The sequence below is a fragment of the Ochotona curzoniae genome, unplaced genomic scaffold, assembly GCF_017591425.1.
Source record: "Ochotona curzoniae isolate NIBS_2020 unplaced genomic scaffold, NIBS_Ocur_1.0 contig_908, whole genome shotgun sequence".
In the NCBI taxonomy this organism is placed as follows: Eukaryota; Metazoa; Chordata; class Mammalia; order Lagomorpha; family Ochotonidae; genus Ochotona; species Ochotona curzoniae.
Window position 1 is genome coordinate 1,353,316 of NW_024466607.1, and position 15,294 is coordinate 1,368,609.

The 15,294-nt window shown below is 59.8% G+C and overlaps 2 protein-coding genes across 3 annotated transcripts in view; one reads left to right on the forward strand and one right to left on the reverse strand.

Annotated features, from left to right (window-relative positions):
• Positions 1–605: 605 nt before the first annotated feature.
• Positions 606–13,363, forward strand: TRNT1 (tRNA nucleotidyl transferase 1). Of its 2 annotated transcripts, none has more exons than XM_040995096.1 (7): positions 606–1,073; positions 5,470–5,663; positions 9,407–9,545; positions 11,116–11,242; positions 11,839–12,032; positions 12,346–12,599; positions 12,693–13,363. In XM_040995096.1, exons 1-7 carry the CDS (start codon positions 926–928, stop codon positions 12,945–12,947), a joined length of 1,311 nt encoding a protein of 436 aa, XP_040851030.1. In that variant the 5' UTR covers positions 606–925; the 3' UTR covers positions 12,948–13,363. The 2 variants fall into 2 exon arrangements, with proteins under 2 accessions (XP_040851030.1, XP_040851031.1); XM_040995097.1 differs by having other exon boundaries at positions 11,839–11,972.
• Positions 13,364–13,466: 103 nt separating this feature from the next.
• CRBN (cereblon) overlaps positions 13,467–15,294 on the reverse strand; it is a 35,699-nt gene continuing 33,871 nt past the window's right edge. The window contains exon 11 of the mRNA XM_040995095.1: positions 13,467–13,996. Coding sequence (XP_040851029.1) covers positions 13,816–13,996 — 181 coding nt within the window. The 3' untranslated portion in view covers positions 13,467–13,815. The remainder of the gene's footprint in view (positions 13,997–15,294) is intronic.

The window sequence follows — 15,294 nt, forward strand, 5'->3', positions numbered from 1 at the left end:
CCAGGACGGGCGCCTGGGGGGCCTGCCGGGCCCAAGGCCTGCGCCCCCGCCGCCGAGGGAGGGTCCCGGGCGCAGGCCGCGCGCACCTGCCGCTGTGCGGACCCAGGCTGCACCTGTCACGGCCACCCGGCCGCCCAGGGCCTCCCGCGCCCCGCGCCCGGCAGGCCGAGGGCCAGCGCAGCCAGATGGGCACTGAGCAGGGCGCCCGCGCCCGGAGCCTCGGGTCCGGCAGGCCTTGGGCCACCGCAGCCAGGTAGGCACTGAGCAGGCCTCCCGCGCCCCGCGCCCGGCAGGCCGAGGGCCACCGCAGCCAGGTGGGCACTGAGCAGGCCGCCTGCGCCTGGAGCCTCGGGTCCGGCAGACCGGCGTGCGCGGGGCCTCGGGCTGCGCTGCGCGTGCGCCCCAGCGCGTCAGTGGACGGGGCGTGGTGAGTGCCGGCCGTGCCCACGGACGCTGCCCTCCCTATTGGCGCCGGGCTGGCGTGCGCCTTGCGTCAGCGCCTTGCGTCAGCAGTGCGCGCGGGGCGGCAGTGGCGGCCAGGTGAGCGGCCGCGCGTCCAGTGGGGACGGGGTGTTCCGGCGCGTTCTGTCCTGGCCCACGCGGGCGCGGTCACCGTCCGTCCCCGAGCTCGCGGACCCGCGTGCTGTTTGGGGCGCTTCCGCTTCCCGCGCCCGGAGGCCCCGGTGGGGTCCCACCTGTTACTCCATCTCCGCCGGCTCGCCTTTCCCTCCCTGGGGGACCAGGGGAGGGCAGGGAAGGGGCCCGCAGCGGCCGACTGGCAGCAGGTGCAAAGGCGCGCGGGCGCCCGGGCCTTGCCCTGCCCGCGGCTGCGAGCGGCTGGTGAGCCCGGCTGCAGGTGCGTCTCCCGGGTGCTGACGGCGCGCCCCCCGTGCCTGGCAGGGACGCGCTCGGCTGGACTCCCCAGATGCTGAGGTTCCTGCGGCCCTGGCCCCGGAGCGCGCTGAGCTGCACCTGGAGCCTCCTGCGCCTTCCCCGGCGCGGCCTGTTCACCATGAAGCTGCAGTCCTCGGAGTTCCAGGCGCTGTTCACGGACGGGCTGAAGAGCCTCACGGGTGAGTCGACCCCCGGGGGAGTCGCTGGAGCGGGAGGGGCGGAGGTCAGCACCTTCGGGTGGCGCCCCGCGTCCTCGTCCTGGCTGCTGGGGAGGGGCAGCCGCCGGCTGTGGCAGGGTGGGCCTGGCCCTGCCCGCCCCGTGCCTGGGGTGCTGGACACGGGATCTGACCTCCCCGTTGGTGACCGTTGCGTGCGCTCCTGTCTGTCGCTGAAGTTTCGCATTTAAGCCTGGGTTAAGTGGCTAGGTTCACTGTGCGTGACGCTGGCAGGGTTGTGGCAAGCTCAAGCGGGGAGGGAAGGAGGCAGGCTCTGGGTGCGGTACCGCACGGGTGCGTGCGCAAGGCGGGCTGCTGAGGGTCGCGGGTGGAAGGCGTGCTTCCTGACCTGCGTCGCAGCGCTCCTACGCTGGGCTGCATTTCCTGTGGGCACCGCTGCGTGCCTTACTGCCGGGTAATTAAGGGACCTTCTCAACGCCCTGAACCGGGAGGTGTTTGGAAGTGGTTTAATGAGAGCGAATCAGACAGTTAATAACCCACTCTACCTCCTGGCTCCTGTTCTGAAATGCTGTTAACTTGTTGCGTGACTTTGAAGCGTCTTTGAGTGAAGGGGGGGGTGGTTCAGAGCAGTGCTTCTCCGCGATGGCTCGCATGGTCATCTGGTCATCGTTTTTATTCTTTTTCAAAGTTTGTTATCTGAAAAGTGAAGTAGGGAGAGACAGTGAGGTCTCTCCAGCTGCTAGTTCGCCCTTGAAATGGCTGCATCTGCCATGGCTGGGCTCGGGCAAAGCCGGGATCCCAGAACGCCTTTCGGGTCTCCCATGTGCGTGTCGGCTGCTTCCCCAGGCACCTGAGCAAGGAGCTGGAGTGGGCCTGGAGTGGGCGTCCCGGTGGATGAGGTGTGGGCGATGGCCTGGCTTGCCATGCCGAAGCACCAGGTCCCCACCCCCTGCCCTCAGATCGGCTTCGCTTGCGTAAAGCTGCCCTCACTTCTGTGTTCCACAGTTTCTTGTCACATTCTTGAGGGATCTTGCAGCCCCTGGCTCGGGCAGCAGCTGTGTCCACTTCGTCCAGGCCGTGTCAGGGACCTGGAGCCGTCACGCTGACTCCCAGGGTCTGTGTTAGGAGAGGTGGAATTGGAAGTAACTTGGGTCTTTTTTTTGGTTTTTGGTTTTCTTTCCTTAGATGTAGTTTTTGCAAAGTCAGATATATGGAGAGGAAGATCTTCATCCAGTGATTCACTCCCCAAGTGACCACAGTGGCTAGAGCTGAGCCAGTCCAAAGCCAAGAGCCAGGAGCCTCTTCCTGGTCTCCCACGCAGGTGCAGGGTCCCAAGGCTTTTGGGCCATCCTCTACTGCTTTCCCAGGCCACAAGCAGGGAGCTGGATGCCAGGATTAGAATCAGTATGGATGTGGGATTCTGGCATGTTCAAGGTGAGCACTTTAGCTGCTAGGTTACTGCGCTGGGCCTGTAACTTGGGTCTTGAAGCAGTGACTTGGTGGCTACCTCAGCTGTGCCCCCATACGTAGTTAGAATAGCAAGGTGAGGGCCCGGGGTGATAGTACAGTGGTTAAGGTCCTCGCCTTGCACGTCCAGGATCCCATATGGGCGCCAGTTCTAATCCCGGCAGCCCCACTTCCCATCCAGCTCCCTGCCTGTGGCCTGGGAAAGCAGTCGAGGACGGCCCAAAGCTTTGGGACCCTGCACCTGCGTGGGAGACCCAGAAGTGGCTCCTGGCTCTTGGCTTCGGATCGGCTCAGCTCCAGAGGTTGCGGCCACTTGGGGAGTGAATCATCAGACGAAAGATTTTCCTCTCTGTATATCCGCCTTTCCAATAAAAAAATAATAATAAAATAAATCTTAAAAAAAAAAAAGAATAGCGAAGTGACATTCAGGTGAGCACTGCCATTGAACCCGAGCACCAGGCAGCACTCACTGGCCGAGTGGGCATGGAGAGGCCTCATTGGGCCAAGTGGGCACCACTGGCCTCAGTGGCGGCCCCAAGAATCTCCCCGTGCTCACCCTGGCAAGGGACATTGCTTGGAATCTGGTCTGGACGGTGGCATCAAGGAGGGTGCCAGGCAGTGAGCCAGCAGGGCCAGTGTGTGGTCAGAGGCAGCCGTGACAGCGGGGGGCGCAGCAGGTGGGTTGGTGTGCTGTGGTGGGCTTCAGGCCCTAATGTGCTGGCTGAGCGCACGTACGTCCCGTCACGGGGTGTGGGCCGGGGGGAGAGCTGGCAGGGCTTTGGGGAGTGGCCCTCTCTAGCAGTGGGCTGGGGGGCTCCGGGCAGAGCCATGGGCTGCGTGTGGTGAAGTGAAAAGAGAGATGCTCATGGCAAGATGTCTGCGCATTGGGTGTAACGGGGCGCTCGCTGCGTGAGCAGACTGAGGGGCGACGGCGGAGAGGGCTGGGGACAGCAGCTGGGACAGCGGGGGTCGCCTGGGCCATGCGTGCGTTCAGAACCCGGAATGGGCTGCGTGACTTTGCCATACTAGTTTAATTTTTAAATTTTGTTTAGTGTTCAAAGGCAGAGACAAAGGTTTCACCCATTGGTTGATTCCCCGAATGCCCCATCGCCAGAGCTGGGCCAGACTGCCCTGGGAGCCGGAAGCTCCACCTGGTGGCCTGTAGGCCCGTCCCCTCCCTGCCCCAGAGTGGGCACTCGCACAGGGTGGGGCAGTGGAGGAGTGGGACTTATTCCCGGGACCTGCAGTGTGGCGGTGGGCGAGCTGCGGGTCCCGTGTGCAAGGACTTGCAGGGGCGGGGTTGGGAGAACCCGTGGCTTCGTACTGTTAAGTTTTCCTCGTGTGTGCTGGCTTCATGTCTCTCACCACAACAAATTTTATTTCCACCTCCATGATTGACGGTTTGAGGGGTCTATGGGGTTGAGTGGGACCCGGCATCGAGGACACGGAGGCTGTGTGGGGAGAGCCAGCTTCCTGAGGGCGGAGGGAGAGGAGGCACCCATCCTTTCAGAAGACCCAGGGAATGGGGCTGGACAAGGAGGCAGCAGGTGTGCGGGGTGAGAGCAGAGGCTGGGTGGGTCGTGTGGAGCAGGGTCCTGGGACCAGGAGCGAAGCACGCCCAGCCTCAGCCCTCTGCTGGCCGGCCCCCGGGAGAGGTCTCACGTCCTGGCGCTGTCTTTGAGCCCCAGCACAGACGCCGCCGTTCAATGCTCTGATGCGTGTTCAGTTGTGCAGCGAGGTGTCTTGGTGTCACAGCACTGCCCACACAGCTTGGCACACAGGGTCACGCCTGCGTGCACCCCAACCCGGTTTACCCCTAGCCTTCACTGGTTGCATTTGTGGTGTTTGTCCACCCTCTCTTCCCAGGAGCCTTGAGAGCCTCTAGGTGTTCTGGAGCTGGGCCTGCTGCCATGTCTGGCTCGTCCTCTGAGAGGGTCCGCGTCTGGGGGACCCCTGCTAGTCAGCTCTTCCTGACTGTAGTGGTGCCCTCAGGCTCACGCTGGCGGAATGTCTGCTTAGGTGGCAGAGAGCTGTGCCTGGCAGTGGCAGGTAGCAGAGAGCTACACCCAGGAGCTGTGCCCATGAGCCCACCTGGGCCCTCCCCCCATGAACCTCCCAGCTCAGTCAGGTCAGGCCCTGCATTGATTAAATGCCTGTGTGACTTGCAGCCCCATCAGGCCACGGCAGGCATTGTGGAAGGGACTAATGGCCTGGGTGGCTGAGCTGATGCTGGGTGGGCTGGGTGTGGTTCCGTGGTGGCCTCTCAGCAGCCTGGTTCCAGTTTGATGCTGATGGGCAGATGGGAGCTGTCTCCCCTGGCCCCCACGTTCATGTGGTGTCGCTCGGGTGTGGCTTTAGGGCGGTGTGCCTGCTGTGTCCTGCACCCTGGGCTCAGGATGGCCATGCCTGCCAACCCCGTCCTGTGCCACTGTCTGTTCCGCAGAAGCTCAGGGTGGGTTGGTGCGTGGCAGGCTGGCTCCTGGGTGGCTTGGTTCCCACAGTGTGTGTGCCTCTGCTGGGGCACGCACTGGAATCAGTGGCTGCACATCAGCAACATGGCATACACAGTGATTTCCACCCCTAAGATTGATTGATTGATTGATTGATTGATTGGAAAGGCAAAGTTAGAGGGAAACACAAGCTCAGTCCCCGATGGCTGCACTGGCCAGAACCAGGAGCTGGGAGCGCCTTCTGGGTCTCCCGTCCGGGTGCAGGGAGGGGCCCTGGTGCTCGGGTCGTCTTCTGCTGCTGGAGGGAAGTGGAGCAGCCGGGACACGAACCGGCATCCCTGTGGGTGCAGATAGAGGATCAGCTCACTGGGCCATTGTGCTTCCAAGTCCCCTTCTGAGCTCCCAGGGGCTGGGGCTCTGGGTGACCTGTGCTGCGCGTGGTGACCTGGAGACAAACTGACACGAAGCCTTGTGCCTTGCAGAGCTGTTCCACCGCGAGAACCACGAGCTGCGGATCGCAGGAGGCGCCGTGCGGGACTTGCTGGCGGGGGTCAAGCCGCAGGACGTGGACTTTGCCACCACTGCCACGCCCGAGCAGATGAAGGAGATGTTCCAGGCAGCTGGCGTGCGCATGATCCACAACAAGGGGGAACAGCACGGAACCGTGACGGCCAGGGTGAGTGCACAGCCTGCTGCGAGACAGCCAGACGGCGCCTGGGCAGCACTCGGTCCCCTCTGCCCTGCTGGCAGCCCGTGTGCCCTCTCCAGCTTCCATGGTGCCCTGGGGGTCTGGTCTTCTGGCTGCCTCCTGCAAGGGAAAGCGAGGCTCGATCCACCAGGGGTCACGTGTCGTGACGGGGCTCTGTGTGCGGGACGCGCTGTGTTGGAGCTCCGTGGCAGCTACATCAGGGCGCGCTGTGTTGGAGCGCCGAGGCAGTTGGAACGCCGTGGCAGCTGCATGAGGGCACGCTGTGTTGCTGTGCCCTCATGCATCTGCATCAGGGCGCGCTGTGTTGGAGCGCCGTGGCAGCTGCATCAGGGCATGCTGTGTTGCTGTGCCGTGGCAGCTGCATGAGGGCAGGCTCGCTGTGTTGGAGCGCCGTGGCAGCTGCATCAGGGCGCGCTGTGTTGGAGCGCCGTGGCAGTTGGAACGCCGTGGCAGCTGCATGAGGGAGCGCTGTGTTGGAGCGCCGTGGCAGCTGCATCAGGGCACGCTGTGTTGGAGTGCCATGGCAGCTGCATGAGGGCAGGCTCGCTGTGTTGGAGTGCCATGGCAGCTGCATGAGGGCGCGCTGTGTTGGAGCGCCGTGGCAGTTGGAATGCCGTGGCAGCTGCAGCGCTCGCGTTTGCAGTGGTGTGCCTGCCGCTATCTGTTCCTGCATGAGCTTCCCTCATTCTTGTACGTGGTGCCAGGACTGCTGGTTCCCTCAGAGGACTGAAACACATCGAGCGTCCTTTCATCTTCATTCTTCTGTGAGCTCTTCCCATGATGGCTGGAACGGGCTGGGCTGAGCCGAGCAGAAGCCAAGACCTTTGGAGCTTCGTCCAGGTCTCCCACGTGGGTCGCAGGGGCCGAAGCACATGGCCCACCCTGCACTGCCTTTCCCAGCCCCGCATTAGGGATGAGATGGGGGTGGCCTGCCAGGACAGGACCTACACCTGCATGGCAGCCACTCGCACCCTGGGCAGACTAGTTTCCTGACTGCTGCAGTGGTAGGCAGGAAGGACTCGCATCTCGGAGAGCGCACTTCCTGTTCCAGTGCTGCCTGAGGTGATCCCCTACAACGCCTGTGCGTTAGAAACCTGATTTTTTTGTTGGGGGGTAGGGGGGGCCGGCTTTCTGATCTTCTGTTTTGATTTTCAAGGACTGGTTTTATTAGGGCCGGCAGGATCGTGCACATGCTAATCCTTCACTTGCAAATGCCATCAGTACCATGTGGCCCTGGTCACGTCCCGGCTGCCCCATCCCGTCTAACCGTCTGCCCGTGTCCAGGCTGCCCCATTATCATCCAGCTGTCTGCCCATGTCCAGTTGCCCCCCTTCCCATCCAGCTGTCTGCCCATGTCCTGGCTGCTCCACTTCCCGTCCAGCTGTCTGCCCATGTCCTGGCTGCTCCACTTCCCGTCCAGCTGTCTGCTCATGTCCCGTCCAGCTGTGTGTGTGGCTTGGGAAAGCGGCAGAGATGGCCCACACCCCAGGCTCTGCACCCACATGGGAGGCTGAGATGAAGCTCCTGGCACCTGAACTTTGGGTCAGCTCAGCTCTGGGGAATGTGAACCAGAGGATGGACGGTCTCTCCCTGCCCTCTCTGAAACTGTCTCACTATCTTTTCAATAAATATGTCAGGAAATAAAATTATTTATAGACATACAGAGAGGAAGAGAGAGGAAGCTCTTCCATCCAATGATTCACTCCCCAAGTGACCACAGTTGCCACAGCTGAGCCAATCTGAAGGCAGGAGCCAGGAGCTTCTCTCTGGTCTCCCAGCTGGGTGCAGGGGCCCGGGAATGGGCCATTCCCCACCACTGGATGAAAATTGGAGAAGCCAGGACACGAGTGGGGGCCCATGTGGGAGCAGGTGGCAGCAGGGTGAGGGTTCAGCTGTGGAGCCATCATACCAGGCACAGAGATTTTTTTTTCTCATTAGTAAATTGCCCTCTGCTTAACCAAATTTTATTCATAACATTTTGTTAAAATGAGGAAGTGAATGGTGAGGGTCTGTGCTGCTCCCCCATGCTGGGAATGTACCCTGAGGGCTGGCTCAGGACACGTGGAGAGAGCAGGGCAGCTTGTCAGTGTGCAGAAGGAGGAACAGCACGTAACTACATCACTGGGCCTGTGGTGTGTGTGTGCAGGTGTGTGGGCACGGCCATGTGTGCTGGTGGTGTGTGTGTGCAGGTGTGTGTGCATGGCCGTGTGTGCTGGTGGTCTGCGGGCACGGCCGTGTGTGTTGAGGTGGGTTTTGTTGTACTTGTATGTGCTGACCTGCTGTTTGCCCACTGTCCACCTGCAGGCCTCCTGTGGCGAGGGCCCTGCCGTCACTGTGTTTGAATGACCCCTCTGACTGCTGTCATCCGGGTCGCACTGTCACCATCCCGCAGGCGCTGACTGCATGTCGTGTGTCTGTGACGTCTCCTCCCTGGCTGTGGGTGCAGTGTTTATGAAGGAGCGGTTTAGTGATTTTGTGATGTGTTTCTCCCAAGCCCCTTTTTCCTCAAGTTTTCATTGGTACCTGTGGGCCTGTCAGGTGGAGGGTCTGACCGTGAGCATGCTGGGGCGTCGGCTGGTTCCCTCTCGGTGGCCGAGGAGCAGTGCCGCGTGTGCTCGGGAGTCGTGCGTGTCAGCGTGGGGTCGGGGCCAAGGGCTCAGGCTGGTGCGCCCTGGGCCTGCCCGTCCCGGTGTGTCTGTTCCCTGGGGGTCACGCCTGGTCTCTGCCTGGTGAGGGAGGCTCCGGGAGGCGATCCGCCAGCAGAGCCTGCAGGTCCCTCCCTTCCCGCGAGCGGTGCTTTATGGTAAACACGCATCCTGCCTGCACGCCGAGCGGAAACCACGTGACAGCACCGTGCTCCTTCCAGCCTTCACTTCCTGAGAGAGCCTGCGTCTTCACTTGTCCTACTGCCCTGCCCTTGTGTCGTTGGGCATTTTGTTTTTCTCCCACTTAGGAATGATGTTCCCTATGCAGATGTTTCTTGTGGTCAGTGGGACACAGATGTTGCTCTGTCATGAAGGCACCTGACTTCCCTGGCTGTGTCTCTCCTGAGACAGCTGGGCCGTGTGGCCTAGAGGGGCAGCTCTGTTGATTGCCTCCTTCCGGCAGGCCGTGGACCCCGTGGGGTCCAGAGAGCCGCTGTATGCTGCCAGGTGCATGGAGTCCAGAAGACGGAGCGCTGCCAGAGGCCTTCTGCCCTGTGTCCTGGCTGTGGCTCAGTGTGACCTGGTGCATGGCCCTGCACGGGGTCCCAAGGCCTTCTGCCCTGTGTCCTGGCTGTGGCTCAGTGTGACCTGGTGCATGGCCCTGCACGGGGTCCTGAGGCCTTCTGCCCTGTGTCCTGGCTGTGGCTCAGTGTGTGTGGTGGTGTGTGTGCTGGTCCCGAGGCCTTCTCCCTGTGTCCTGGCTGTGCCTCAGTGTGACCTAGTGCATGGCCCTGCACGGTGTCCTGAGGCCTTCTGCCCTGTGTCCTGGCTGTGGCTCAGTGTGTGTGGTGGTGTGTGTGCTGGTCCCGAGGCCTTCTCCCTGTGTCCCCATTGGACACATTGCATCTGATTCACCACGAGAAGCACATTTTTAAACTCATTTGGACCAGTTTTTGGCCATGTTTCCTTCTGTGCCACATTAGTAGTGCACTTCAGTGAAGACAATTTTTTTTTAATTGGGTGGTATTGAGAAATGATTTTTTAGAACCCATGTTTTCATTGCAGCTTCATGAAGAAAATTTTGAAATCACCACCCTGCGTATTGATGTAGCCACTGATGGGAGACACGCCGAGGTGGAGTTCACCACTGACTGGCAGAAGGATGCTGAGCGCCGCGACCTCACCATCAACTCCATGTTCCTGGGTGAGGGTCCCCCCAGCTCGGGCCCTGTGCGAGGGAGCGGCCCCCGTGGCGTGAGGGACGGTGTGCTGGCCACAGGTCTGGAGCCAGGGTGCGTGCTGTCCCCGCCGCGGCCGTGGGGCTGGAGGGAAGGCAGGCTGTAGCTGCACCTGGTGTAGGCGTGCGGTGGTTCTGAAGTTACACACGCAGGGCAGGGTGAGCACACACTCCCAGCCCCGCCCGGGGCCGTTCTCGCTGCTCCCCGTGTACACATGTGTGCCCCATGGGCGTGTACACGTGTGTGCCCCATGGGCGTACACACACGACCACACACACACAGATGTCCCCTGCTCTTGGCGGAGGAAGTCGGCATCCTATGTGCCTGTGTTCTTACCACTGCCCTTTGGGAGCTGTCGGTCACCGTGCTGCCCTGGCCAGGGGCTGGGAGCCACCTGTGGGTGGGGGAAGCTGGTGGTGCTGCCTGCGTTTGACTTCCTGCTTTGTGTGTGAAATGGCAAGCAGGCTTTTGATATTCTGCCGGACTAGGAAAGCAGGGGAGGGTCATGCTGTGAGCCCCAGAGCAGCGGATCCTGCTGTGCGGCTGGTCCCGTGGGCCTCCTGCTGGTGGCACGTTACAGCTGTGGCATGTGCTGCCTGCCGGGTCCCGGGCACGGACTCCTTCGAGGCTCAGTAAATCGGTCAGCACGTGTCCCAGCCGGCTGCTCCTAGAACTGCCTGGAGAGGCTGGCAAGGCTCTCCCGGGCGCTGTGCTGCTGGGACTCAGATCTCGTCCTGTGGCGAGCACTGCGCCCGGCTGCGCCCTTCACCCTGAGTCGGGAAGCCAGTGTGCTTTCAGCCCGATGGAGCTGGGCACGCGCTGCTTTTGTTGCTCCCCTTGTGCGGGCCGAGTGGGGCTGCGCCTGCCCAGTGCCTGCCTGGGGCGGGGGAGCCGAGGGCGGTGTGGTCCTGCTGAGTGCCCACGATGGCTGCCCGCCCTTCCGAGGCCACGGGTCATGTGCCTGTGGGAGGTGTTGGTCATCTTGTTCCCTGTGGGCGACCACGGCAGGGCGACCACGCCTGGGAGTGCCTCCTGGAAAGGTGCGTTCTCTGGGAGCGTTTTGTGTTTCCATGGTGTTTACTGTAAAGTACGGGAATGGCCACGGATCTGCATGTCTCCACATTTGTGTCATTTGTGGTTTCAGATTTTTTTTTTGCTTGTTTTGTCTGAAGTTAACCAGTTTTCCTCTTGCGCTCACTCTAGTTCACTCAAGTCGTAGGTGCCGTTTTTGGAGCAGCCTTTTCACTCTGTTCACCTCGGTTACTATGACATAGAACAGTGGCTTAATTTTTTGCATACTTACTTTTTGCCGTTTTCTCTCAGATCTGAGCTGACCTCACGTCCGCAGGCCCCATCATGACGTCACTGTATTTCTTTCCTGAGCTGACCTCACACAGATGACGCCCCGTGATGACGTCACTGTATTTCTTAGCTGACCTCACACAGATGGCGCCCTGTGATGACCTCACTGTATTTCTTAGCTGACCTCACACAGATGACGCCCCGTGATGACGTTCTTTCTTTTCTACTGACTAGGTTTTGACGGCACCTTGTTTGATTACTTTAATGGTTATGAAGATTTAAAAAATAAGAAAGTTAGATTTGTCGGGCAGGCCAAACAGAGGATACAAGAAGACTACCTTCGGATTCTAAGGTATTTCAGGTAAGAGGTTTAAACCTTGTTTAAATATCAGGTGTGGGCAGTGTCACCTGTCGTGTCCCTGGAGCCTCCTGGTGGCCTCGTGTTGCCCAGCAGGGGACGATCCTCAGACATGCTGAGCCCCATGCAGCGCAGCTCAGGTCTGGATCAGGTGCCCCGTGGCACAGGCGACTGCTCAGCACAGGCCGCCTCCTGGCCAGGGCTCAGGTTCAAGGCTCCCTCCCCGCGGAGCGCTCGCAGTGGCCGGGCAGCTCTGGCTGCACAGCAGAGGGATGTTGGCGTGTTTCTAGGAGCAGTGAGCGTGCGGACAGAGCAGTGGGTGCACTGTGGGAACGTGTGTGGATGCTTGTGTATTGATCTGGGAGACTCCAGGCTCACCCCGGACATCCCAGTGGCCAAGGCTGGGGCAGCACAGGTGGGGTCTGGGGGTCAATGCAGCCAGCCTCTGGGGGCTGCACAGGCACTGGTGTCGAACCCCGAGGAACTCCTGCGTAGTGTGTTCGCAGCTCGGTGGTTGGGTGACGCTCAGAATCCAGTGTACAGACGTTCGCTGGGACACCCCGGCGTGGGGCAGTCACTGGCACGCTTCTTTCCCGTAGGTTTTACGGCAGAGTCGTAGAGAAGCCTGGGGACCACGATCCTGGGACTTTGGAAGCCATTGCGGAAAATGCACAAGGCTTGGCTGGAATTTCAGGAGAAAGGATTTGGGTGGAGCTGAAGAAAATTCTTACTGGCAACCACGTCAATCACTTGATGCACCTGAGCTACAGACTTGGCGTGGCCCCTTACATAGGTGAGAGCACGGGACAAAAGGTTTTCACTTTGCACTGGAACTGCGAGTTAAAGGATTGATTCCCAGAGTCGGAGAACTCCTAGTGGTGACATGGAATGCTTGTAAGGCCGTGATCTGACAGGAGGGCTGATGGCTCAGGCGCTGGTGCCTCAGACAGGGCAGGGACTCAGAGAGGCCGCGACTGCTCTGGTGCTGCAGGGGCGTGCATGCAGGCAGGCCGTCCTGCTGGGGGAGTGGACCAGGAGCCGTCAGCAACACATTTCTGCACAAACCTGGCTTCGCTAAACACAGGAAAATGCTTTTGTTCCTCCAGGCTTACCTGCTAATGCCAATCTAGAAGAGTTTGACAAAGTCACTAAAAACGTGGAAGGCCTTGCCCCGAAGCCAATGACTGTTTTGGCCTCATTATTCAAAGGGCAAGATGATGTCACAAAATTGGATTTGAGATTGAAGATTTCAAAAGAAGAGAAAAACCTTGGGTTATTTATAGTCAAGAACAGGAGAGACTTAGTGAGTGCAGCAGACAGTTCAGACCCCCTGAAGCCTTACCAAGACTTCGTCATAGATGTGAGTACGGGGCGGGGACGGGGCGGCTGTCCCGGGGGCGGCTGTCCCGGGGGCGCTGCTCTAAGACTGAGCAGTGTTCCTGCATGTGCCCAGTGCAGGGAGCCGGATGCCAAGGCCCGCGTGTGTGAGCTGCTCAAGTACCAGGGCGAGCCAAGCCTGCTGGAGGAGATGCAGGGCTGGTCCATCCCGCCCTTCCCTGTGAGCGGCCACGACCTCAGGAAAGCAGGCATTGTTTCGGGGAAGGAAATCGGGGCTCTTCTACAGCAGCTGCGGAACCAGTGGAAAAAAAGTGGCTACCAGATGGAAAAGGATGAACTTCTGAGTTACATACAAAAGCCGGGGAGCTGAGAGCAGCTCACTGCGAGGCGCGCCGTGGCTCTGGGCCTCAGCTGGTCCCGCGCTGTCGCCTGCCACCGCACCTGGCTTTCTAACCTTCCAACAAAAAGGCTTGTCCGCCCAGAAGCAGCCACAGGTACTGTGTCTGAACTCCAGCTGGATTCCAAAATAAACGAGTGCTGAAAGCAGTCAGATGTCTGACCCGAGTGCGTAAGACGTACCATAGGTGTCCTGCTCGCAGGAGGTACACCACAACAGGTGTCTCCTGTCACGATGGGATGTCTAGAAATTAGGGTGCTTGTGGGGGCTGTTAACTTTGATCGGTTCCCTTTGCTTTGAAGTTGAATGCTTACGTGTAGTGCCCGCCTGTGCATGCTGGGCCGTGAGATTACTGCAGAGCTGTGCACAGACTTCTCAGCAGTTAGAGGGAGGGTTGGCCTGCACGGTCAGCAGCCGCTGGGCCCAAGCAGAGCCCTTATGCAGGACAGAGCCCCAGCCAGTGAGAATGCAACATACGGGAAATAAACTTGATTTGGGGGTTCACGTTACATATTTTACTTGGATATTTTCAAAATTTACAGTACAAATTAGTATCTCAGACAAGCTAAAGGAAACTGAAAACAAAGTCCTTTTGAAATAATGTCACTTTGCCTCTTTTGAAAAGGAACACATCGTTGTGCCTGGCACCTGCCTGTTAGAGCCGGGCCTCAGAGCAGTGGTGGAAGGACCTCAGCGTGCCCGTCCCCCCAGGAGGTTGGCACCAGCTCCTCACGCAGGTAGCCCTGCCCCCACGGTGTGCGTCTCTCCTCCCATACAGAGGCATCCCTTCCGAAGCAGATCTGAGAACACCAATGCGTCCGTGACTGTCCCTCCCATAAGTTTATAAGCAAAGTATCACTCTGTCTGGGCTCAGGTCGTCCTCAGTGTCTGGGATTGTGGGCAGCAGAGCAGATCGGGTTAAACCCCAAAACTTCTGAGGTGCCATCTCTTTCTTGGTCGCTGTAAATTTCCATCCGATATGGCTTGCGCAGATCTTGCACTGGGCAACAGTCCATGCATATCTGCCAAGTTAAGGAAAGGCGTAAGCTTTGGAGACGTCTCACCACAAGCGGACTGTCTGTTAACCAGGATGAGAGGAATTACCGCTTGTACTCTTTATGAGCCACAAGATTTCTGTTTGACGCAATAAAGAACTGAGCTAGTTTGTGGATCTATTCCTGAAGGAAAAGAGCCGCCTCAACTGATGCGATTTCTAACTTTGTTGTGCATTGCAGGTGGCCACTGACACCCCACTGCTGGGCAGGTGGACAGGCAGGCATGCACCTTGCCTGACCCTCTGTTTCCCTCCCTAGCTCTGTCATTCCTCTCCCTAGCTCTCACCTGGCAGAGCCTGACACCCCACAGCTGGGCAGGTGGACAGGCAGGCATGCATCTGTCCTGACCCTCTGTTTCCCTCCCTAGCTCTGTCATTCCTCTCCCTAGCTCTCAGCCGGCAGTACCTAACAACCTACTGCTGGGCAGGTGGACAGGCAGGCATGCACCTGTGCCTGACCCTCTGTTTCCCTCCCTAGCTCTGTCATTCCTCTCCCTAGCTCTCAGGCACTGCTGGCTGACACCCCCTGCTGGGCAGGTGGACAGGCAGGCATGCATCTGTCCTGACCCTCTGTTTCCCTCCCTAGCTCTCAGCCGACAGTGCCTAACACCCCACTGCTGGGCAGGTGGACAGGCAGGCATGCATCTGTCCTGACCCTCTGTTTCCCTCCCTAGCTCTGTCATTCCTCTCCCTAGCTCTCAGGCACTGCAGGCTGACACCCCACTGCTGGGCAGGTGGACAGGCAGGCATGCACCTTGCCTGACCCTGTGTTTCCCTCCCTAGCTCTGTCATTCCTCTCCCTAGCTCTCAGCCGGCAGTGCCTGACCCCCCACTGCTGGGCAGGTGGACAGGCAGGCATGCACCAGGCCTGACCCTCTGTTTCCCTCCCTAGCTCTGTCATTCCTCTCCCTAGCTCTCAGGCACTGCTGGCTGACACCCCCTGCTGGGCAGGTGGACAGGCAGGCATGCATCTGTCCTGACCCTCTGTTTCCCTCCCTAGCTCTCAGCCGACAGTGCCGGCTGACACCCCACTGCTGGGCAGGTGGACAGGCAGGCATGCATCTGTCCTGACCCTCTGTTTCCCTCCCTAGCTCTGTCATTCCTCTCCCTAGCTCTCAGGCACTGCAGGCTGACACCCCACTGCTGGGCAGGTGGACAGGCAGGCATGCACCTTGCCTGACCCTGTGTTTCCCTCCCTAGCTCTGTCATTCCTCTCCCTAGCTCTCAGCCGGCAGTGCCTAACAACCTACTGCTGGGCAGGTGGAC